Source organism: Cherax quadricarinatus, chromosome 91 (assembly GCF_038502225.1).
Source record: "Cherax quadricarinatus isolate ZL_2023a chromosome 91, ASM3850222v1, whole genome shotgun sequence".
In the NCBI taxonomy this organism is placed as follows: domain Eukaryota; kingdom Metazoa; phylum Arthropoda; class Malacostraca; order Decapoda; family Parastacidae; genus Cherax; species Cherax quadricarinatus.
Window position 1 is genome coordinate 15,152,123 of NC_091382.1, and position 26,927 is coordinate 15,179,049.

General features: G+C 39.7%; 1 protein-coding gene across 1 annotated transcript in view; it reads right to left on the reverse strand.

Moving 5' to 3' along the window:
• The window catches only part of LOC128704840 (phosphatidylinositol phosphatase PTPRQ), a 166,697-nt gene that overhangs the window by 87,833 nt on the left and 51,937 nt on the right, over nt 1-26,927 (reverse strand). The window contains exons 4-5 of the mRNA XM_070104419.1: nt 16,090-16,377; nt 1-90 (exon numbers count right to left, since the gene is read on the reverse strand). The exon at nt 1-90 is cut by the window's left edge and continues 189 nt beyond it. Of these exons, the coding sequence (XP_069960520.1) occupies nt 1-90; nt 16,090-16,377 (378 nt within the window). The remainder of the gene's footprint in view (nt 91-16,089; nt 16,378-26,927) is intronic.

Here is a 26,927-nt window from a genome sequence, read left to right on the forward strand (position 1 = left end):
TTACTCCTTTAACCTGGTCAGGTGGTGACCAGGTGACATGCAGTGTCTGTGCTGACGACGTCACGCTGGTGATCACTGGAGCTCCAGGTACTGGTCTCACCATATATTTCACTTGTTAATTGTTATATTATAATTTTTACATGATTTCCTATTTAACATATGAACTCTGTGAGTCACTACTCAATCAACTAATAAAAAACAAAATTCAAACTATATTATTTTTCCTCCACATCAGAAATAATAAATCTTATTTCGATCTTTTATCTGTTGTGAGATAAATATTATTTGGAACGAGATCAGACTTAACAATAATGTCTGAGATATTGCCAGGGATGAGACTAGTGATAATGTTTAGAAAGTAATGCAGATATTAAATTGTTCGCATCGCTATTGGGCCGTGCGGACGTGCTGCGCAGTAGCTCGTGATTGAGTTGGCTTTTGTGCAGTGTTGACGTGTACTTGGCTCTGTGAAGACCTGTTTGCGCGCTCTCTAGAACTGAAGCAAGATGCCCTCCATCGAGCAACTTTACCAACAGCTTAAGGAAGAATTGAGGTTGGCGAATATGGAAATTCGGCGACTGACCGAGGAAAACAAAAAGATTCGGAGTAGTCCTCCTGTTTTGAGTCCTCAGGTCAAGAAGGGAAACTGGTCAGTGGCTGGACAGCAGGGAACGAAGTTGACGATCAAGAAGACGAATGGAAAGGTAGAAACGATGAAGAAGAAAGAGACTGCCGTGGAAACTGTTGTGGAAACATCTAATACATTCTCAGTGCTACCCGACGAATGTGAGTCGACTACTGGGAACGACACGACGAAAGACATTAAGGAAGGTACGAATATTGTTGTTGTTGGGGATAGCCAAGTTAGGTATATGGATAGGGCGTTCTGCTTGAAGGACAGGAGTAGGAGACAGAGAGTTTGCTTTCCTGGGGCTGGGATGGAGGATATTGTTAGCCGTCTGGATGACATCATGAGAGGTAATGGGAGCAATCCTATTATCTGTCTCAGTGCTGGAGGCAACGATGTTGGCAGACGTAGGAGTGAGGACCTGATTAGCAGGTATAGGTCAGCAATAGAAATAATTAGAAGTAAGGGTGGGAACCCTCTCATATGTGGTATTTTGCCAAGGAGGGGAGTTGGAAGTGAATGGTTGTCCAGGGCAATTGGTGTCAATTGCTGGCTGGACAAATACTGTAAGGAAAATGCGGTAACATTCATTGACAACTGGGACCTCTTCTATGGCAGAAATAACATGTATGCTAGGGATGGGGTTCACTTATCTAGGTGTGGGGTGGGAGCACTGGCAACTGCAGTGGAGGGAGCAGTTAGGACTTTAAACTAGGAATAGTTAGTGGTATGGGTTTTGGCAGGAAAACAGTGAAGTTCCAGTGTAGTAATATTACGAGTTCTAGGGGAACTAGTAATAATAAGAACGAGATAGATATTGAAAAGCCAGGGACCTTGGGTGATAAGGACAGTAATAGGTTTAGTAGAAAAATAGAAATGAGCAGGAAGGGTAAAGAGAAAGGAGAGTATTTCAATGTTTATTATGCTAATTGCCGTAGTGCTAGGAATAAGATAGACGAGTTGAGATTAGTTGCTAGTGTAGGTAACATTGATGTATTTGCCTTAACTGAGACGTGGTTTAATTCAAAAAGTCGGGACATGCCTGCGGAACGTCATATTCAGGGTTTTAAATTGTTCCAAGAAGATAGAAGTATTGGGAAGGGGGGTGGGGTGGCATTGTATGTCCGAGATCGCTTGAACTGTTGCATAAAAACGGGTATTAAGTCTGAAGTAACACATACAGAGTCTGTTTGGATAGAATTTTCAGAGGGGCATGAAAAACTGATTTTAGGAGTTATATACCGTCCCCCAAACTTAGATAGGGACCAAGGGAAACTACTATGGGAGGAAATTGTTAAGGCCACAAGGCACGATAATGTAGTAATTCTAGGAGACTTTAACTTTAGTCATGTTGATTGGAATTTCTTGACTGGGAATTTAGAATCATACGACTTCTTAGAAGTATTTCAGGATTGTTTTTTGAAGCAGTTTGTGACAGAACCTACAAGGGGAAATAACCTGCTTGACTTAGTTATGGCAAACAATGAATCCCTTGTTAATAATTTAGAAATTTCAGAGGAACTGGGTGCTAGCGACCACAAATCAATTACATTTAGCATTGAATGGAAGTACGATAGTAGCGATAACTCAGTAACAGTCCCAGATTTTCGCTTAGCAGATTACGATGGGCTTAGAGAACACTTATCATCTGTTGACTGGGGTAACGAAGAGAGCTATCAATATGACAGTTTTCTGAACACTATACATGCTGCTCAAAGAGCGTTTATCCCATATAAAGAAATTAGATCAAATAGAAATGACCCAAAATGGATGAACAATAGGCTCAAATATCTACTAGGGCATAAGAAAGGAATTTATAGGCGTATCAAAAGAGGTGAGGGTCATCTTATGAATCAGTATATTGACATTAAGAGGGACATTAAAAAGGGGATAAGAAAAGCTAAAAGGGACTATGAAATTAAAGTGCTAGGGATTCTAAAACTAACCCAAAAAGTTTTTTCCAGGTCTATAGAACAAAAGTTAGAAATAAGATAGGTCCCCTTAAAAATAACTATGGGCACCTTACTGACAAAGAGAATGAAATGTGCTTGATTTTAAATAATTATTTTCTCTCAGTTTTTACACAGGAAGACACTAACAATATTCCAGTAATTAATTTTTACAGTGGGCTAGAAGAAGATAAATTAGGTAACATCACAGTCACTAGTGAGATGGTTGTGAAGCAGATAGACAGACTGAAGCAAAATAAGTCGCCGGATCCTGATGAGGTTTTTTCAAGGGTTCTTAAGGAATGCAAAATGGAACTCTGTGAACCATTAACTAATATTTTTAATTTATCTCTTCAAACAGGTGTAGTGTCTGATATGTGGAAGATGGCTAATGTAACTCCTATTTTTAAAACAGGGGACAAGTCGTTACCGTCAAATTACCGCCTAATAAGCCTGACCTCAATTGTAGGCAAATTACTAGAGTCAGTTATAGCTGAGATTATAAGAAGCCATCTCGATAAGCATAGCTTGATTAATGATACTCAGCATGGATTCACAAGAGGCCCGTCTTGTCTAACTAATTTATTAACTTTCTTCAGTAAAGCTTTTGAGGCTGTTGACCACAATAAAGAATTTGATATTATTTGTAAAGTAGAAGGACACAAGTGCAACTAATGTGACATTTATTGTGGCAACGTTTCGCTCTCCAGGAGCTTTATCAAGCCATTACAAACAATACATGGACACAGAGGGTATATAAAGGCTCAGAGTGAGGTGAATACTAGTGAGGTACCATTTCGATGTTCACTAGTGGTAGTAGTAGTAGTAGTAGTAGTAGTGGTAGTGACAAAAGTAATACAATATGGTAGAGCAATTAATTCGTACATGAGTAAAAGGATATAAAAGCTATTACTTGGGTAACATAAAAATAGGTTGGACAAATATAAACTGGAATGAGGCAGCTTGTTTCAGTGTTCACTCTCTGTGCTTTGTGTAGTATAACGGGAGAGACTATGTGATGGCAGGGTTTACTATTTTCAGGAGGATTCTTGCTAAGACTTCGGAGATGGTGAAGCTGCCGTTGTTTTGTTTAATTGTATTCGAAACAGCGATCAGTGCTGATTCAAGGCACTTGCGTGTGCGGAAATTATTTTCTTTTATCACTAATTGGGCGTCTCTGAATTTCATAAGATGATTGGTGGAATTTCGGTGTTGTACACAGGCGTTGTTTAAGTTGTCGTTCCTACATGCGTATATGTGTTCATTGAGGCGGGTGTCGAGGTTTCTTGCTGTTTCACCTACGTAGATCTTGTCACAGCCTCCACAGGGTATAGTGTAAACTCCTGCATTGACTGGTTCGTGGTGCTTGGGTTTTGTCCTGGTTAGATCCTTTATTGAAGTGGTAGAAGCGATGGCGACTCTGGTGTTAGCTTGTGAAAGTACTTTTGAGACGTTTAGTGCAACCTGGCTGTTGGGAAGAATTATAACTTTGTTGGGAGCGGTGTTGATGCGTGGAGAATTGATGATCTGAAGAGCTCTTTTCTTGCAGTCTTTGATGAAAAAAGAAGGAAATTGTAACTCAGTGAATGTTTGGTGAATGTAAGTACATTCCTCGTCAAGAAACTCAGGACTACAAATTCGGTATGCTCTTAGGAAAAACCCGATGATGATGCCTCTTTTGGTCTTGGTATCTTGACTGGAATAGAAGTGTGTGAGATCATTTTTATTGGTGGGTTTCCGATAAACTTGAAATCTTAGGTTGTTGTCTACTTTGTGAATGAGGACGTCGAGGAAAGGTAGCTTGTCATTGGACCCTCCTTCTAGTGTAAACTGGATCGCTGGTTCAACTGCGTTGAGCCTTGCCTGAAGATCCCGTACATCAAAACGTTTTGGAGTTATTACGAGGACATCGTCCACGTAACGTAACCAAGTGACGCTTGAAGGGATGATGTTGGCGAAGTGTTCGGACTCTAGGTGTTCCATGTATAAGTTGGCTAGGACGGCACTTATTGGGGACCCCATTCCCATGCCGTAGGTTTGTTTGTAGAGCTTGTTATTGAAGGAAAAACAGTTGAAGATAACACAGAGTTCAATCAAGTCAACAAAATCTCCGGGAGGTAAAGGAAGATTAAGGTCCTGGTTGACTTTACGTCGTAGAACCTCGATGGCTTTTTTGGTAGGTACTTTTGTGAAGAGGGAAGTCACATCCAAACTGCTTAGTTTCTTGTTACGGATGGAGAGGTTACGGATGCGGTTGAGAAGGTCGCCTGAGTGTTTAAGATGAGCGGGGCTGATGGTCCCCAGAAGGCAGGAAAGATGTTTGGCAAGAACTCCGGCTAGTTTGTGTGGAGCAGTGCCGTCCTAGCCAACTTATACATGGAACACCTAGAGTCCGAACACTTCGCCAACATCATCCCTTCAAGCGTCACTTGGTTACGTTACGTGGACGATGTCCTCGTAATAACTCCAAAACGTTTTGATGTACGGGATCTTCAGGCAAGGCTCAACGCAGTTGAACCAGCGATCCAGTTTACACTAGAAGAAGAGTCCAATGACAAGCTACCTTTCCTCGACGTCCTCATTCACAAAGTAGACAACAACCTAAGATTTCAAGTTTATCGGAAACCCACCAATAAAAATGATCTCACACACTTCTATTCCAGTCAAGATACCAAGACCAAAAGAGGCATCATCATCGGGTTTTTCCTAAGAGCATACCGAATTTGTAGTCCTGAGTTTCTTGACGAGGAATGTACTTACATTCACCAAACATTCACTGAGTTACAATTTCCTTCTTTTTTCATCAAAGACTGCAAGAAAAGAGCTCTTCAGATCATCAATTCTCCACGCATCAACACCGCTCCCAACAAAGTTATAATTCTTCCCAACAGCCAGGTTGCACTAAACGTCTCAAAAGTACTTTCACAAGCTAACACCAGAGTCGCCATCGCTTCTACCACTTCAATAAAGGATCTAACCAGGACAAAACCCAAGCACCACGAACCAGTCAATGCAGGAGTTTACACTATACCCTGTGGAGGCTGTGACAAGATCTACGTAGGTGAAACAGCAAGAAACCTCGACACCCGCCTCAATGAACACATATACGCATGTAGGAACGACAACTTAAACAACGCCTGTGTACAACACCGAAATTCCACCAATCATCTTATGAAATTCAGAGACGCCCAATTAGTGATAAAAGAAAATAATTTCCGCACACGCAAGTGCCTTGAATCAGCACTGATCGCTGTTTCGAATACAATTAAACAAAACAACGGCAGCTTCACCATCTCCGAAGTCTTAGCAAGAATCCTCCTGAAAACAGTAAACCCTGCCATCACATAGTCTCTCCCGTTATACTACACAAAGCACAGAGAGTGAACACTGAAACAAGCTGCCTCATTCCAGTTTATATTTGTCCAACCTATTTTTATGTTACCCAAGTAATAGCTTTTATATCCTTTTACTCATGTACGAATTAATTGCTCTACCATATTGTATTACTTTTGTCACTACCACTACTACTACTACTACTACTACTACCACTAGTGAACATCGAAATGGTACCTCACTAGTATTCACCTCACTCTGAGCCTTTATATACCCTCTGTGTCCATGTATTGTTTGTAATGGCTTGATAAAGCTCCTGGAGAGCGAAACGTTGCCACAATAAATGTCACATTAGTTGCACTTGTGTCCTTTTACTTTACATATTGTCGGTAATTCTACCAACTTTATTACAATTTGATATTATTTACTTAGATTTTAGTAAGGCTTTTGATAGAGTTCCGCACCATAGACTGTTAAAGAAAGTAGCAGCTCATGGCATTGGGGGAAAAGTGCTCTCTTGGAACGAGTCATGGCTCACTAACAGGAAGCAGAGAGTGTCCATAAATGGGGTTAAATCCGAGTGGGGATCTGTAACAAGTGGCGTTCCACAGGGATCAGTCTTAGGCCCGTTGTTGTTTATAATGTATATCAATGATCTTGATGAGGGAATTACTAGTGATATGAGCAAATTCGCCGATGACACAAAGATAGGTAGGATAATTGATTCAAACGTAGATGTTATGGAACTTCAGGAGGATTTAAACAAACTATTATTGGTCAGAAAAGTGGCAGATGCAGTTCAATGTAGATAAATGCAAGGTTCTGAAGCTTGGGAATGCCCATAACCCTAGTACTTATAAGTTAAATGATGTAGAACTAAGCCATACAGATTGCGAAAAGGACTTGGGGGTTATGGTGAGCAGCAACCTTAAACCAAGACAGCAATGCCTAAGCGTACGTAATAAGGCAAATAGATTTCTGGGATTTATATCAAGAAGTGTAAGCAACAGAAGTCCAGAGGTCATACTGCAGCTTTATACATCATTAGTAAGGCCTCACCTAGATTATGCAGCTCAGTTCTGGTCTCTGTATTACAAAATGGACATAAATTCGTTAGAGAACATTCAGCGTAGGATGACTAAATTAATACATAGCATTAGAAATCTTCCTTATGAAGAAAGATTGAAGACTCTTAAGTTACATTCACTTGTTAGACGAAGAATGAGGGGAGACCTGATCGAAGTGTATAAGTGGAAGATAGGTATTAATAAAGGGGATATTAATAAGGTCTTGAGGATGTCTCTCGAAGAGAGAACCCGCAGTAATGGATTTAAATTAGATAAGTTTAGATTTAGAAAGGACATAGGAAAGTATTGGTTTGGAAATAGGGTAGTTGATGAGTGGAACAGTCTATCTAGTTGGGTTATTGAGGCTAGGACTTTGGGTAGTTTCAAATTTAGGTTGGATAAGTACATGAGTGGGAGGGGTTGGATTTGAGTGGGACTTGCACATCAGAGCTTATTTCTTGGGTGGCATTGAAAATTGGGTTGGGCAAATGTTTGTTAGTGGGATGAATTGTAAAGGACCTGCCTAGTATGGGCCAACAGGCCACCTGCAGTGTTCCTCCTTTCTTATGTTCTTATGTTCTTATGAATTTCCCTAATGTAATAATAATATTAATAATAATAGTAATAATAATAATAATAATAATAATAATAATAATAATAATAATAATAATAATAATAATAAAAATAAAAATTATAGCCAACATATAGTAATTTAATCAAAGCAAGTTCCAATTGTTTCTACAAATATAAGAAATGAAAATTATATTTGAGAGAATTGAACTACATCTTCTGAGATTAAATGTGAGTTATATAAGAACACTGACTTAATTATTAAGTCATAAGTTATATAAGAACACTGACTTAATTATTAAGTCATAAGTTATATAAGAACACTGACTTAATTATTAAGTCATAAGTTATATAAGAACACTGACTTAATTATTAAGTCATTAGTTATATAAGAACACTGACTTAATTATTAAGTCATAAGTTATATAAGAACACTGACTTAATTATTAAGTCATAAGTTATATAAGAACACTGACTTAATTATTAAGTCATAAGTTGTATAAGAACACTGACTTAATTATTAAGTCATAAGTTATATAAGAACACTGACTTAATTATTAAGTCATAAGTTATATAAGAACACTGACTTAATTATTAAGTCATAAGTTATATAAGAACACTGACTTAATTATTAAGTCATTAGTTATATAAGAACACTGACTTAATTATTAAGTCATAAGTTATATAAGAACACTGACTTAATTATTAAGTCATAAGTTATATAAGAACACTGACTTAATTATTAAGTCATAAGTTATATAAGAACACTGACTTAATTATTAAGTCATAAGTTATATAAGAACACTGACTTAATTATTAAGTCATAAGTTATATAAGAACACTGACTTAATTATTAAGTCATAAGTTATATAAGAACACTGACTTAATTATTAAGTCATAAGTTATATAAGAACACTGACTTAATTATTAAGTCATTAGTTATATAAGAACACTGACTTAATTATTAAGTCATAAGTTATATAAGAACACTGACTTAATTATTAAGTCATAAGTTATATAAGAACACTGACTTAATTATTAAGTCATAAGTTATATAAGAACACTGACTTAATTATTAAGTCATAAGTTATATAAGAACACTGACTTAATTATTAAGTCATAAATTATATAAGAACACTGACTTAATTATTAAGTCATAAGTTATATAAGAACACTGACTTAATTATTAAGTCATAAGTTATATAAGAACACTGACTTAATTATTAAGTCATAAGGTATATAAGAACACTGACTTAATTATTAAGTAATAAGTTATATAAGAACACTGACTTAATTATTAAGTCATAAGTTATATAAGAACACTGACTTAATTATTAAGTCATAAGTTATATAAGAACACTGTCTTAATTATTAAGTCATAAGTTATATAAGAACACTGACTTAATTATTAAGTCATAAGTTATATAAGAACACTGACTTAATTATTAAGTCATAAGTTATATAAGAACACTGACTTAATTATTAAGTCATAAGTTATATAAGAACACTGACTTAATTATTAAGTCATCAGGTATATAATAACACTGACTTAATTATTAAGTCATAAGTTATATAAGAACACTGACTTTATTATTAAGTCATAAGTTATATAAGAACACTTACTTAATTATTAAGTCATAAGTTATATAAGAACACTGACTTAATTATTAAGTCATAAGTTATATAAGAACACTGACTTGTTTATTAAGTCATAAGTTATATAAGAACACTGACTTAATTATTAAGTCATAAGTTATATAAGAACACTGACTTGATTATTAAGTCATAAGTTATATAAGAACACTGACTTAATTATTAAGTCATAAGTTATATAAGAACACTGACTTAATTATTAAGTAATAAGTTATATAAGAACACTGACTTAATTATTAAGTCATAAGTTATATAAGAACACTGACTTAATTATTAAGTCATAAGTTATATAAGAACACTGACTTAATTATTAAGTCATAAGTTATATAAGAACACTGACTTAATTATTAAGTCATAAGTTATATAAGAACACTGACTTAATTATTAAGTCATAAGTTATATAAGAACACTGACTTAATTATTAAGTAATAAGTTATATAAGAACACTGACTTAATTATTAAGTCATAAGTTATATAAGAACACTGACTTAATTATTAAGTCATAAGTTATATAAGAACACTGACTTAATTATTAAGTCATAAGTTATATAAGAACACTGACTTAATTATTAAGTCATAAGTTATATAAGAACACTGACTTCATTATTAAGTCATAAGTTATATAAGAACACTGACTTAATTATTAAGTCATAAGTTATATAAGAACACTGACTTAATTATTAAGTCATAAGTTATATAAGAACACTGACTTAATTATTAAGTCATAAGTTATATAAGAACACTGACTTAATTATTAAGTCATAAGTTACATAAGAACACTGACTAAAATATAAGTCAGCAGTTTATGAACAAGTATTGTTGAATATACTATGAATATCACTAATGATTGTTGATCATGATAAAAGAGGTATGGGACAACAATGGAAGCAGAACCTTGAAGAACACCTTAGAACCTTGAAGAACACCTTAGAACACTGAAGAACACCTCGAACAATAATGACAACATTAGAAACTTAAACAACCACAACAAAGAAACTCCAACAATAACAGGTCTGAAACCCCATAAAATGAATACATTCTGAAATTATTTTTAAGTATCATTGATTATATCTCAGTTGTTAACGTAATGATGAAGCCAAATTAACCAGACATTAGTGAGTTAGATCACCAGTAGAAGTGACCTAGCGGAAAATATAATTGCTTAATACTGGATGAAAGGAAAATGATAATTATCACCTTTGGAAGGAAAGGTAAACAACCCAGCTGAGTCTGTCATTAATAACTCACAAGAGACAGGAAAGGTAAACAACCCAGCTGAGTCTGTCATTAATAACTCACAAGAGACAGGAAAGGTAAACAAGCCAGCTTAGTCTGTCATTAATAACTCACAAGAGACAGGAAAAGTAAACAAGCCAGCTGAGTCTGTCATTAATAACTCACAAGAGACAGGAAAGGTAAACAAGCCAGCTGAGTCTGTCATTAATAACTCACAAGAGACAGGAAAAGTAAACAACCCAGCTGAGTCTGTAATTAATACCTAACAAGAGACAGGAAATTTAAACAACCCTGTTGAGTCTGTCATTAATAACTCACAAGAGACTGGAAAGGTAAACAACCCAGCTGAGTCTGTCATTAATAATTCATAAGAGACAGGAAGGTAAACAACCCAGCTGAGTCTGTCAATAATAATTCATAAGAGACAGGAAAGGTAAACAACCCAGCTGAGTCTGTCATTAATAACTCACAAGAGACTGGAAAGGTAAACAACCCAGCTGAGTCTGTCATTAATAATTCATAAGAGACAGGAAGGTAAACAACCCAGCTGAGTCTGTTATTAATAACTCACAAGAGACAGGAAAGGTAAACAACCTAGCTGAGTCTCTCATTAATAACTCACAAGAGACAGGAAAGGTAAACAACCCAGCTGAGTCTGTCATTAATAACTCACAAGAGACAGGAAAGGTAAACAACCCAGCTGAGTCTGTCATTAATAACTCACAAGAGACAGGAAAGGTAAACAACCCAGCTGAGTCTGTCATTAATAACTCACAAGAGACAGGAAAGGTAAGCAACCCAGCTGAGTCTGTCATTAATAACTCACAAGAGACAGGAAAGGTAAACAACCAAGCTGAGTCTGTCATTAATAACTCACAAGAGACAGGAAAGGTAAACAACCCAGCTGAGTCTGTCAATAATAACTCACAAGAGACAGGAAAGGTAAGCAACCCAGCTGAGTCTGTCATTAATAACTCACAAGAGACAGGAAAGGTAAACAACCCAGCTGACCCTGACATTAATAACTCACAAGAGACAGGAAAAGTAAACAACCCAGCTGAGTCTGTCATTAATAACTCACAAGAGACAGGAAAGGTAAACAACCCAGCTGAGTCTGTCATTAATAACTCACAAGAGACAGGAAAGGTAAACAACCCAGCTGACCCTGACATTAATAACTCACAAGAGACAGGAAAGGTAAACAACCCAGCTGAGTCTGTCATTAATAACTCACAAGAGACAGGAAAGGTAAACAACCCAGCTGAGTCTGTCATTAATAACTCACAAGAGACAGGAAAGGTAAACAACCCAGCTGAGTCTGTCATTAATAACTCACAAGAGACAGGAAAGGTAAACAACCCAGCTGAGTCTGTCATTAATAACTCACAAGAGACAGGAAAGGTAAACAACCCAGCTGACCCTGACATTAATAACTCACAAGAGACAGGAAAGGTAAACAATCCAGCTGAGTCTGTCATTAATAACTCACAAGACGAAGAACACCGTCCAAACTATATATTTATACTTGGTGTACTTAATTTTGTTGATCGCCAAATTATGAGAAAAAAATCTGATACAAGATTGATCATTAAAAGAAAAGAAACATTAAAACGATTGGAATAGTCAGATAATCGAATTAAATCAACTTAATGTTTTTCATGTGTCAGAAGGAAAAAGAGACTGAAATGCCAGAAATCAGTAATCTTAAACCAACTGCAAACACTTCTGGAGCAGAGGCGCAGTCAATGGCCGCCACTCCAGAACAACAGATATTAGAGCCAGCAAATAAAACCCTCCTAAATTCCTCTAACATAAGGCCATTTGTCTTTGCAAACATACAGGGTCTAACGCCGTCAACAAATAACAAAATTCCTTAGATCAAGGTGGCCCGGTGGTCTGGTGGCTAAAACTCCCGCTTCACACACGGAGGGCCCGGGTTCGATTCCCGGCGGGTGGAAATTCCGACACGTTTCCTTACACCTATTGTCCTGTTCACCTAGCAGCAAATAGGTACCTGGGTGTTAGTCGACTGGTGTGGGTCGCATCCTGGGGGGACAAGATTAAGGACCCCAATGGAAATAAGTTAGACAGTCCTCGATGACGCACTGACTTTCTTGGGTTATCCTGGGTGGCTAACCCTCCGAGGTTAAAAATCCGAACGAAATCTTATCTTATCTTATCTTAAGGAACTGCCGTTGAAATGGTGTTATAATGTTCAGACTACCAGGAACTGTTAGCGTGTTACACCACCCGCACTGCCATCTAGCGGGCAGCTGGAAATGAAACTTCAATTTTCACGGGTCTGAGTTTGTTTCTACTCCTGGTTGTACTAACTTTATCTGGTGTGGGTTGAAGAATAACTTCTCCTCGACTCTTCTCTTGATTATTAAGTTTTCTAACCTAGTTACCAGTAAGGACATAGAAGCAAATTTACCCCACTTTGTCTTTCTTCAACGATATACTTAATATCCATCTTGTAACCAGTGTTTGTGTTATTAACAGCTCTGCTGGTGGCTTGGTTATCCAGAGCAGACGCTGGATTTATTGAAGCCAGAACCCAGCAATCGAGACATAGTGAGGACACTATGTACATAGTGAGGACGCTGCTGTACATGTGGTACATAGTGAGGACACTGATATACCTGCTATTATTGACACTGAACATGATAGTAGTGAAGAAACTAATAACACTGATCTTTATGACCCACCAGACTGGAACAACCACATAATCAACTCTACATGAGTTAATTAACCTTGCCGGTTCCTCCACAATGATAACAGTCTGTGCCAGTGGTTCATTCTGTGCGATAAAAATAAAAATACAAGTCCATTATGGAAATTCTACTCAGACTATCAAAATACAACGACCTCAAGTGACTGGGTTAATACTTGATCTCCAACTTGGTTACACAAAACACTTGTGGTTCCTTTGTCGAATAGTCGTGACGATGCTGACACATTTCACCAGTGACTGCTATTACTCTCTTAAGCTATTAACATTGGTTCGCCAGATAATCTGACACGTTATGCCACCTGCTCTCCCAGTGATTATCTGATAGGGATATACTGTCATACCTCAAAGGCCGCCATCTACAACAACGTCAAAGAATAGTGATAAGAAAGTAAAATTCAACATACAATATATGGCACTGGTGTATCCTCAAGATATTACTTCCACCATTACATACATAGTTGAGCCAAATTAAAAGCTTTGTAAATACTATGAATTGTTGGGCCAGAAATACGTTAAGTTTTGTCAGAGTCAGTCTTCCTATCATACGTGAGCCTACTGCAGCTGGCTACATCAGAGTCACTCTTCCTATCATACCTGAGCCTACTGCAGCTGGCTACATCAGAGTCAGTCTTCCTATAATACCTGAGATTACTGCAGCTGGCTGCATCAGAGGCAGTCTTCCTATCATTCCTGAACCTACTGCAGCTGGCTGCATCAGAGGCAGTCTTCCTATCATTCCTGAACCTACTGCAGCTGGCTGCATCAGAGTCAGTCTTCCTATCATACCTGAACCTACTGCAGCTGGCTGCATCAGAGTCAGTCTTCCTATCATACCTGAACCTACTGCAGCTGACTGCATCAGAGTCAGTCTTCCTATCATACCTGAACCTACTGCAGCTGGCTGCATCAGAGTCAGTCTTCCTATCATACCTGAACCTACTGCAGCTGGCTGCATCAGAGTCAGTCTTCCTATCATACCTGAACCAACTGCAGCTGGCTGCATCAGAGTCAGTCTTCATATCATACCTGAACCTACTGCAGCTGGCTGCATCAGAGTCAGTCTTCCTATCATACCTGAGCCTACTGCAGCTAGCTGCATCACAGGCAGTCTTCCTATCATACCTGAGCCTACTGCAGCTGGCTGCATCAGAGTCAGTCTTCCTATCATACCTGAGCCTACTGCAGCTGGCTGCATCAGAGTCAGTCTTCCTATCATACCTGAGCCTACTGCAGCTGGCTGCATCAGAGTCAGTCTTCCTATCATACCTGAGCCTACTGCAGTTGGCTGCATCAGAGTCAGTCATCGTATCATACCTGAGCCTACTGCAGCTGGCTGCATCAGAGTCAGTCTTCCTATCATACCTGAGCCTACTGCAGCTGGCTGCATCAGAGGCAGTCTTCCTATCATACCTGAGCCTACTGCAGCTGGCTGCATCAGAGTCAGTCTTCCTATCATACCTGAGCCTACTGCAGTTGGCTGCATCAGAGTCAGTCTTCCTATCATACCTGAGCCTACTCCAGCTGGCTGCATCAGAGTCAGTCTTCCTATCATACCTGAGCCTACTGCAGTTGACTGCATCAGAGTCAGTCTTCCTATCATACCTGAACCTACTGCAGTTGCCTGCATCAGAGTCAGTCTTCCTATCATACCTGAACCTACTGCAGCTGGCTGCATCAGAGTCAGTCTTCCTATCATACCTGAGCCTACTGCAGCTGGCTGCATCAGAGTCAGTCTTCCTATCATACCTGAGCCTACTGCAGCTGGCTGCATCAGAGTCAGTCTTCCTATCATACCTGAGCCTACTGCAGTTGCCTGCATCAGAGTCAGTCTTCCTATCATACCTGAACCTACTGCAGCTGGCTGCATCAGAGTCAGTCTTCCTATCATACCTGAACCTACTGCAGCTGGCTGCATCAGAGTCAGTCTTCCTATCATACCTGAACCTACTGCAGCTGGCTGCATGGGAAGTATTCAAACAGGTTGTCCAGAACTTCCCAGGAAGGCAAAGACAAAACTATTTTATCGAGTTAGGCCAAAACATAATAATAATAATATCTTTATTTACTACAAGTACATGTACAAGGTATACAGTCCTAGCTGACAACAGTGACATACTACTATATAGAAACTCCCTTGTTATGTTCCACATTTCGGGCAAATTAGGTCAGTGTCCCAGGATGCGACCCACACCAGTCGACTAACACCCAGGTACCCATTTTACTGATGGGGAACATAGACAACAGGTGGAAAGAAACACATCCAACGTTTCTACTCTGGCTGGGAATCGAACCCAGACCCTCGCCGTGTGAAGCGAGAGCGTTAACCACCAGGCCACCAGAGCCCTGATGATAGTAGAGCACTTTCTTCCTTCATACTTAAACTTCTTTCCATCTAATCTTTGTGTTGTTAGGAGCATTGTGTAAGATTTTAACAGAATATTAGTACAATATAGGTAAGATATCAGGGGCGTTTCACTTGCAACATGATGTGAGACAACTGTCAGGTTGGTGTCGTCACGAAGACAATGTTAGTCAACAGCGTAAAGCCAAAATGCTTTAACTATTCTTAAATATTTTCTTCTTCCAGTGAGAATATGTTGCATAATGTCCTTGAAGCGTTGTTTAGCAGTTACTTTATAACAGGGGATAAGTTTTTAATGACTCACTATATTACCTGTGTTGTGAATTTTAATGAAAGATGATATATAAATGAACAATACTTAAAATTATATTTTTCCAATAGCTAAAAATCCTCACTTTATAACTTTAGTTCGACTTAAAATTAGTAATTTTAAGATGTTTATCTTACATAAGAATACCTATATTTATCTCAGTTGCAGATCAAACTTTGTTGTCCAGCATCTTCTATAATTATTATTTAATTGTGAAACATATCAAAATTAGACAAGGTAAACTTACTTTCTTGAGATGTAACATCCCAACAACTTGTGGACGGACCATAACCAGAGGCTGTATATGATGCAACTTCTGCTGTGACGTTGGTATAGGAAGAAAGGTCGCGCAGTCTGATGTGATTACCCCTGTTAGCGTCGACACCTGAACCAGCTTCATCACTCCACAAGACGTCCCATGACCAGCTGATGTTGTGGTTGGTAATTGCACAATTAATATCTGCGTCTTGCCAGTACAGCATCATAGCTGTGCTCGTGATGTCATCAAACCAGCAACTTTGTGGTGGCGGCGGCACTGTGGGAAAACGTTTTGATGAGTGAAAAAAAAAATAATATACCGCCTTATGACTAATTAAAAATATATAAATTGATGTTTTCATTAAAGTTGAGACTGTGAGAAGCTGCAAGAAATGTTTAATAATATTGGATGGTAATATGCCAGTATTTAATTATTGTAAAATAATGAATGAAATATGTAATTAGTGAACTGCACAGTCATATAATGTAGAGTAATACCAGGGTAGGTAAACAACACCAAAGATATACACTACAGAAAGTAAACAGGGAAAGATCAGAATGTAAACACAATGAAAGGGAAATACTTTTGAAAGTAATCACCATGGAAGGTAAACAATATTGAAGATAAACAACATGGAAGGTAAACAACATGGTAGGCAAACAACATGGTAGGTAAACAACATGGTTGGTACACAACATGGTAGGTAAACAACATGGAAGGTAAACAACATGGAAGATAAATAACATTGACTATAAACAACATGGAAGGTAAATAACATAGTAGGTAAACAACATGGTAGGTAAACAACATGGTAGGTAAACAACATGGAAGGTAAACAACATGGAAGATAAATAACATTGACTATAAACAACATGGAAGGTAAATAACATAGTAGGTAAACAACATGGTAGGTAAACAACATGGTAGGTAAACAACATGGTAGGTAAACAATATGGAAGGTAAACAACATTGAAGATAAACAACATGTAAAGCAAACAACATGGTAGGTAAACAACATGGTATGTAAACAACATGGTAGGTAAACAACATGGTAGGTAAACAACATGGTAGACAAACAACATGGTAGGTAAACAATATGGAAGGAAAACAACATGGCAGGTAAACAACATGGAAGGTGAACAACATGGAAGGTAAACAACAGGGAAGGTAAACAACATGGTAGGTAAACAACAGGGTAGGTAAACAACATGGTAGGCAAACAACATGGAAGGAAAGCAACATGGTAGGCAAACAACATGGTAGGTAAACAACATGGAAGGTAAACAACATGGAAGGTAAATAACATGATAGGCAAACAACATGGAAGGTAAAAAACATGGTAGATAAACAACATAGTAGGCAAACAACATGGAAGATAAACAACATGGTAGGTAAACAACATGGTAGATAAACAACATGGTAGGCAAACAACATGGAAAGTAAACAACTTTGAAGATAAACAACATTGAAGATAAACAACATGTAAAGTAAACAACGTTGAAGATAAACAACATGGAAGGTAAACAACATTGAAGACAAACATGTAAAGTAAACAACATGGTAGGCAAACAACATGGTAGGCAATAACATGGAAGGTAAACAACATGGAAGGTAAACAACATGGAAGGTAAACAACATGGAAGGTAAACAACATGGAAGGTAAACAACATGGAAGGTAAACAACATGGTAGGTAAACAACTTGGTAGGTAAACAACATGGAAGGTAAACAACATGGAAGGTAAACAACATGGAAGGTAAACAACATGGTAGGTAAACAACATGGTAGGTAAGCAACAGGGTAGGTAAACAACATGGAAGGTAAACGACATGGAAGGTAAACAACACGGAAGGTAAACAACATGGAAGGTAAACAACATGGTAGGCAAACAACATGGCAGGCAAACAACGTGGAAGGAAAACAACATGGTAGACAAACAACATGGTAGGTAAACAACATGGAAGGTAAACGACATGAAAGGTAAATAACATGATAGGCAAACAACATGGAAGGTAAAAAACATGGTAGATAAACAACATGGTAGGCAAACAACATGGAAGGTAAACGACATGGAAGGTAAACAACACGGAAGGTAAACAACATGGAAGGTAAACAACATGGTAGGCAAACAACATGGCAGGCAAACAACGTGGAAGGAAAACAACATGGTAGACAAACAACATGGTAGGTAAACAACATGGAAGGTAAACGACATGAAAGGTAAATAACATGATAGGCAAACAACATGGAAGGTAAAAAACATGGTAGATAAACAACATGGTAGGCAAACAACATGGAAAGTAAACAACTTGGAAGGTAAAAAACATTGAAGATAAACAACATGTAAAGTAAACAACGTTGAAGATAAACAACATGGAAGGTAAACAACATTGAAGATAAACAACATGTAAAGTAACAACGTTGAAGATAACATGGTAGGCAAACAACATGGTAGGTAAATAACATGGAAGGTAAACAAAATGGAAGGTAAACAACATGGAAGGTAAACAACATGGAAGGTAAACAACATGGTAGGTAAACAACATGGAAGGTAAACAACATGGAAGGTAAACAACATGGTAGGTAAACAACATGGAAGGTAAACAACATGGTAGGTAAACAACATGGTAGGTAAACAACATTGTAGGCAAACAACATGGAAGATAAACATTGTGTGGAGAAATTTTCTCCAGGAGGGGGGTATCAGCCCCTTTCAGCCCCTTTCAGCCCTTAGAGACCCAGCCCTCTCAGAAGGGGCAAGCGTCTTGTTTACTGCTACAGCGAGTAATTGATCCCAGATGCAGTACCAGTATGCAATGTGTGGTCAAGCGACCACCGCTCCTTGCAGACTCCAGTGTTGTAAAGCATATTTTAATAAGAGACAGTCCATCTCTTACTTTAGCAGGACAATTAAGGAAAATCCTGCTCCCACTTTATTACCATGGTAAAGATAGTGTACATTGTTGTCTATGCTTAAGACAGCAAGAATCAAACATTCTGCTTTGCTTCATGGAGGAAGTGGCAAGGAAAGAAAAAGTGCTAGGTCAGCTTTTCCTTTGTGCTGGGGGCAGTGACGGCGTGGGGCGTTGTGGCGTCTTCAGATTACTTTTGACTCTACTGAGAGTGACACTGATGCCAAGATAACCAACAAAGAACGATCTGTGCGTTAGTGTGAACAAAGTGTCTCACAAAACACGATAAATGCTTACAGAGAAGTGTGATCAACTTCTTAGTGGAATTGTGTGAACAATTATTGATGAACAGTGTAACAACGAGTGTTGCGATCCAACAGAGTGTAGTGCGACATTCTTCAAAGAACACTATTCTTCAATCAACTCAACGGATATCTGGGCATAATTACGGGTCAGATACATATACCCAGGTAAGTGTACTAACTCATGATGTACTACTATTGACTGCGCAGTTGAGTATAAAGTCGTGAGTTAGTCACTTATCATAAACCCCGGTGATATGCGGACCTTTGAGTTCACACACGTAAGTTTGTCAGCAATCAGTGAATGAAATATGCTGACATAACACCCCCTAGGGGTAATTTATAAACTTACAAATTATAACTCATTTCAGCCCGTTGAGGAATGACTTCGACAGCTTCTCAAGACCTCGTCTGCAGGGGTGGCTGTGCAGGCGATGAGTTGTCTTTCTAAGTTAAGTTTTCCCTATATTTAAACTTAGCTGGTAATCCCATTTCTCAACACATTGTAGGTAAACAACATGGTAGGTAAACAACATAGTAGATAAACAACATGGTAGGCAAACAACATGGAAGGTAAACAACATGGTAGTAAACAACATATGTGGAGAAAATTCCTCTAGGAGATTGGGGTATCAGCCCCTTTCAGCCCTTGTGGAGAAATTTTCTCCAGGAGGGGGATATCAGCCCCTTCAGCCCCTTTCAGCCCTTTCAGCCCTGAGGGGCCCAGCCCTCTCAGAAGGAGCAAGCATCTTGTTTACTGCTACAGCGAGTAATTGATAGCAGATGCAGTATGAGTATGGGACGTGGTCACTTCGACCGACGCTCCTTCCAGTGTTGCAGAGTATATTTTAATAAGAGACAGTTCATCTCTTACCTTAGCAGGACAATTAAGGAAAATCCTGCTCCCGCTTTATTACCATAGTAAAGATAGTGGACATTGTTGTCCATGCTTAAGACAGCAAGAATCAAACATTCTGCTTTGCTTCATCGATGAAGTGGCAAGGAAGCAAAAGTACTATGTCAGCTTTTCCTTTGTGCAAGGGGCAGTGATGGCATGGGGTGCTGTGGCGTCTTCAGATTACTTTTGACTCTACTGAGAGTGACACTGATGCCAGGATAACCAGCAAAGAACTATCTGTGCATTAGTGTGAACAAAGTCTCTCATAAAACACAATAAACACTTAAGAGAAGTGTGATCAGCTTCTTTAGTGATAAGATTGTGAACAATAAAGACAAATCTTGTGGAACATAGTGTACCAGTGTGCATATTCCTAGACTATGGAAGACGTGGACATCCAAGTACACTTCAGCTTCTATCAAGTCACCGATATCTGTCGAAGGTGTGAAGAACACCATAGCTCACGCTACAAGAGCAAGGTAGGTTACGAATTTCTTGTAGTACGGGGGACTGTGCAGTTCTTGAGTCACAAGGAGTTTGTAATCAACCTATAGTCGGCAGTAAGGGGCGGACTTTTGAGTCCAAACAAGTATGTAATTTGTCAGCAATAAGTGAATGAAATATGCTGACATAACACCCCCTAGGGGTAATTTATAATCTTACAAATTATAAATCTTTACAGCCCATTGAGAGATGACTTCGACAGCTTCTCAAGACCTCGTCTGCAGGGGCGGCTGTGCAGGCGATGAGTTGTCTTTCTAAGTTAAGTACAAACTCTTTAAACTTAACTGGTAATGTCATTTCTCAACATAATTGTTCCTTCAAACCGGATAAAGGCCACACTGTGGTCCAGATATGTTGTACTACAGTGTACAAATAACCTACGAGCCAAGGTCCTTCGAAAAAAAGCTGTAAAACTAGTGTTTTACAATTTAAATTAGTGTAAATGAGTCCCTCCAGACTCAATCACAGAGAATGGGCAGCCAAAAGAAAACGGGCGCTCACCCAGCGTTCACCCAAAGAAAACGGGAGCTGGGTGACTCACCCAACAAGAAAAGGGGGATGGCACCCGGCATCCACTGCTCCAAACTCGAAGAAGTGCTGACTAAGACAACAACAACCCAAGTGATGTTCAGTTTGTCTGAGTGTATATACACATAGTGTTTATAATGCTTATAGACAGAAATTAAGAGACAAGATTGTGTTAAAGTTTGTTTCTTATAGATATACCTATTATATTAAAGGAACTTTAATAAGGATATCCATAATCCTGTGGTATATGTGGATACAAGCCTGGAGCTACAGGAGGAAGGTTCAGAAGTCCTACCTCAGGGACTCCTGTCCAAAGATCAAGACTGCCCTCTTGGGCTGTGTTGTAAAGTTGCAGCTAAGATAATCCATCACAGGGAAGCACTTCATGAGCTCCTCAAATCATTAGATAACCTACAAGCTATTGTAGAAGGCCAGTGCAAGCCTGCATCAAGTGACGTAAGCTGCTCAGCTGATGGTGACACTACTGACAAAGACTGGAAGTCCCACACTGAGCTTAACTCAGGGGTAAACAACTGGTGGAATTCTGTCATCGCTAAGGTCCCACAGACTGACAGAGTTCAAAACACTACATTTGGGAATTCTAACACAATTCCTCTGACCACCACAGAGGGAACAAATCCTCTCCCCAGCAACGAGGGAAGCCTTGGATCTGTTAATTCTCCTACACCTGACATCTCTGCTTCAGCCACTGCCAGTCTACTTGACAGTGCACATACCATCTCTGATCCTACACCTGTCAGCACACCTGCCAATACTATTCTAGAATCTGGTAGTAGTGCTTCGACAGCAAGTTCTGAGCCAGGAGTTTCTCCACCAGAGTACGGTGCAGTTAGTGATCAGGAAACTATCACTGCACCTGATCACCTACTGCGCCGAAGTACGAACAGCAGGGACACATCTGTCAGAACTGGTAGAGGACGGGGTAGAGGACGTGGAGGAGGAAGACATCAACAGCCGTCTCACCCTCCACTAACACAGTTCCAGCGGCAGAATCTGAGGACAAATCTGCGAAACACAGGAGGTGCAACAAATCCTAGTCCACCCTCCCAGGCACCTAGGCGGTGCTCTCGCTGTCACCGGAAGGGGCACTCTGCCAACAACTGCCTGCGAGATACCAGGTGTAATTACTGTTACAAGAAAGGACATAAGGAGGACCAGTGTCGGAAGAAAAAGGAACTTGACAGACAGGGCCACCTGTTTAGAGACCTGTTCTCAGAACAAACCAGCAGGATCTCTGAATTGGTGAACACTCTCACACGTCACCCACTTAGCTACTCCTATCCCAGCCCAGCAGGTGGGATTGGGCCTTATACAAGACCACAGACCTACATCCCTGTAGCTGCCTCAGTACCCTACCTCTCTCAAGGGCAGGCACCTTACATTCCCTACACACCCACCACCTCAAGCTGACCACTTCATCATGAGGAGCCAGTCTATCAGCATCCTGTCGGCCAACATTAGAGGTTTCATTACTAATGTTGGAGAGCTCACACATAGCTTTGTGAACACTCGACGTCCCGACATGATAACTGTTGTTGAAACATTTTTGGATGACAGGACTCCAGAAAATTTTGCAAGAATTGCTGGCTACACCTCATGGATGAGAAGAGACAGGCAAGGGCAAGGAGGTGGTGTTGCTGTGTGCTTCTCTAAAAGTGTTCATGCTCAGCACATAGATGTTGCCACCCCTACACATCTTGAAATGATGTTCTTCAAGCTCTGAATAAACACTAGTACCTCTGTACTAGCATGTGCAATGTACAGACCTCAGTGGCAACACGCAGACCCTATCAACTTCCTAATGAAAAATATTGACTCCCTTCTGCTACAACACAACTGTCAACATATTATAATTGTTGGTGACCTCAACCAGCACCTTATACAGAGGGACTTTGATGACCTTCTTGCGGTGTTTGACATGAGAAACTTTGTTGATTTCCCTACTCATATCTCTGGCTCCTCCCTTGACCCAGTAGTGAGTGATCTGGCAGAAGGCATAGTCACTTGTCAACCCCTCGGCTACTTGGATCGTCTGACCACAAGGCTGTTTTTACCACACTTAAGATCCCAACAGAACGAGGTGAGGAGTTCACACGCACAACCTGGCTATGGGAAAGAGGTAATTGGCCAGCCCTTTGCTCTGAGCTCGCCACCACCGACTGGAATGCTCTTCTCCAGGGGGATGTTGACAACCAAGTGAAAGCCTTCACTGGACACATCCTTAATCTGCAACAAGAACACATTCCTCACCGGCAATATGTGACAAAGCCTGCAGATCAGCCTTGGTTTGACTTTCGTTGTAGAGAGGCTGCTACTGCTAAGTACAAAGCATGACGAAGGTATAAGAGACATCCTACCACCTATAACAGGAACTTGCACATGCAAGCCTGTAGGCATATGGGTGATGTTCAAAAGTGGGCCATTGCTAAATGGGAGGTGGACACTAAAAGAAAGTTAGCATCAGGTAGGGTAGGCTCCAAAACCTGGTGGTCCCTGGTCAAGGACAGACAAGGTTATCTGCCTGATGAACTTATTCCACCTCTAAATCGACAGGATGGGACCGCCTCTACTAGTAGTCAAGAGAAGGCGGACTTCTTTGCTGAACACTTTGCTACCAAAATGCAAGTTCCTGATCCAGCAAGGGACCCTCCTTCTCTAGCTGCACGAACTGTGTCAAAACTGTCAGTGGTGACAATAAGGCAGGAGGAGGTGCATTTCCTTCTTAAATCACTTGACCAAGAAAAGGCTGTGGGCCCAGACAAGTTGAGCCCAAGATTGTTGAGAAGATGTGCAGACCAGCTAGCAGCACCTCTAACTCGCATCTTTCAGCACTGCCTAGTACAGTGTAAATGGCCCTCTCTGTGGAAAGAGGCAAATGTAGTCCCTGTTCACAAAAAGAAGAGCAGAGCAGAAATCAGCAACTACAGACCAGTGTCACTCCTGTCAATCACTGGTAAGATCCTTGAGACAATAGTCTCAAGACAAATGACAGATTTTTTTGACTACCACTCACTACTTTGTGATCGTCAATATGGCTTCAGGAAAGGTTACTCTGCTGCTGATCTGTTGTTAAACCTCTCCACTAAGTGGCACCAGTCACTGGATGAATCCAAAGTCAGCTGTGTGGTAGCACTGGACATTGCTGGCGCTTTCGACCGGGTGTGGCACCAGGGCCTCTTAGCAAAACTTCAAGCACTGGGAATTGCAGGCTCTACGCTATGTCTCCTCAGTGATTACCTTCATGGTAGATCTCTAAGTGTAGTCCTCAATGGAACGGAATCAGCAAGGCATCCTATTGGGGCAAGCGTTCCACAAGGAAGCGTGCTGGGTCCACTGTTATGGAATGTCTATTTCAACGACCTTCTTCATCTCATCCCAGAATCACATGCATATGCAGACGACTGTACACTGACATTCACTTATCCAAGAGAAGAAATGCCAGCTGCTCTAAGCTACATCAATCACCAGCTGAGAGCTATATCAGCTTGGGGAAATAGATGGCAAGTAACATTTGCACCTGAGAAAACGCAAATGATGATCGTCTCTAGGCACCATGATGGTAATGCTGGTGCAGTAGTAAGGATGAATGGGAGGATGTTGGCACCTGGAGAAGAAGTTGATATCCTTGGGGTGAAATTTGACTCCAAACTAACCATGAAGAACCATGTTGTGAATCTTGCAAACCAGGCAGCCAGGAAGCTTACAGCACTTCGCCGTATCTCGCATCTGCTTGACAGTAGGGGTTGCAAGATTCTGTACGAGGCACAAGTACGCTCACACCTTGAGTATGCTCCACTTTCTTGGTCTGCCTGTCCCCCCTCTCATCTGCGACTGCTTGACAGAGTAGAGAACAGAGCAAGACGTCTCATCTCTCGCCTGGACCCATCCTGGATAGATCTGTCATTTCAGCAGAGCCTTCAACATAGGAGGTATGTGGGTGGCCTTACTGTTATGTACAAGGCCAATATTGTCAAAGTACCACACTTGGATCCACTTCGAGGACAGCGTGAAACAAGCTTTTATGCCACAAGACGGGCAGAAAGCAGCAACTTCACTCTGGCTGTACCCTTCTCCAGAACATCACTCCATCTGAGATCATACATACCCAGGATGACTCGAGTATGGAACACATTCGTACAGCATAATGATGTCAACGAGATAAAGTCAGTTGATCAGATAAAAATGCTGGCCCACAGATGGCTCCAACTTCATCCTGTTCCGTACTTGTATGTCTCATAACAATAAAAATGCTTTCAAATGAGCTGATGTAGGTAACAGCTCTTAGCTTGCCAATAAAGTTAGGAATCCTTAACCTGTAATATAGCTGTCAATAAAGCTAGGGATCCTTAACCTTGTCAAACCCTGTGTAAAAAAAAAAAATAAATAAATAAAGTGTAAGCTTTCAAATACATATTAACAGTGACATTTATATATGTGTAAGTAATATTCACGTGTGATTTACAGTTATACAGTGACATTTATAGTGTATAGTGAATGAAGTGTATAACATCGTTATTTACGATTAATCATCGTGGTCAGGCTGACACAGCAAACACAAGCCATAAACACCAGCCATATGTACTGTGTACCCTTCATGGTCATTGACCCTGAGGTTAAGCTTAGTGGGTCAGTAGTGTCTGACTCGAATATTGCTGACTTAAGCATAACAAAAACTCAGCTGTCTATAGCAGTACAGTGTTTTTTAAACACTCTAAGTGTGGTGCTAGAATTTTCAGTATACCATTAAAATGGCTTGTTTGAAAACTCAGTTTCAGTCTTTACAGACTAAGATTATACAATTAGAAAATCTAATTTCAGTCTGTATAGGATTAACTCAAGATACAAACATAGATTTTGATGATCTTGAGGTCAAATTTGAATTACTTGCACAACGTCTGAAAATAATTAATTCAGACTATACACATTATGAAAATAAATTTCTTGAGTCAGACCCATCTGAGGATGAAATTAAAAATGTTTTGGATAATTTTAGTAATCAACAATTAAGGTGGACAGGAGTACAGGCTATCTGCCGCAGAACTCTGTCACAGAGACCTACTGTAACTAGTGGTCAAACACCTGTTACACCTGTAACAACAAGTGTCCCATTACCAAGCTTACCTACATTGTCATTACCTATTTTCAAAGGTCATAATTATGAAGAATTCATTAGTGGTTTTCAATCCATAGTAAATTCACGAACTGACATAGATGAGATTGCTAAGTTCAATTATCTTAAATGTCTTGTGAAGGGAGAACCCTATGAACTGATTAAGTCATTTCCGGTGGTTAAAGGTAATTATCAAATAGCCTTACGTGTCTTAGCAGACAATTACTTCGATGCTGACAAGGCTAGAGTTGAAGATTGAGACACTTATGCAGCATATGGGAATCTTTATTCAGGAAACGTTTCGCCACACAGTGGCTTCATCAGTCCAATACAAAGGGGGAAGGCGTAAGGAGAGGAGGAGAATGAGGTAATCAGTCCCTCAACCTGGAGTCGATGTGTTCAGTCCATCAATCTTGTAGAATGTACAGTATAGGGCCGTAGACGTGGCTTATATACTGTAGTGAGGTGAGGTGAAGCAGGCGGAGGCGGGGTCATAGTGGTACTATCCACTAGTCGAAGTAGGTCTTCGTCCAAAGGTTGAACAAGTGTTGA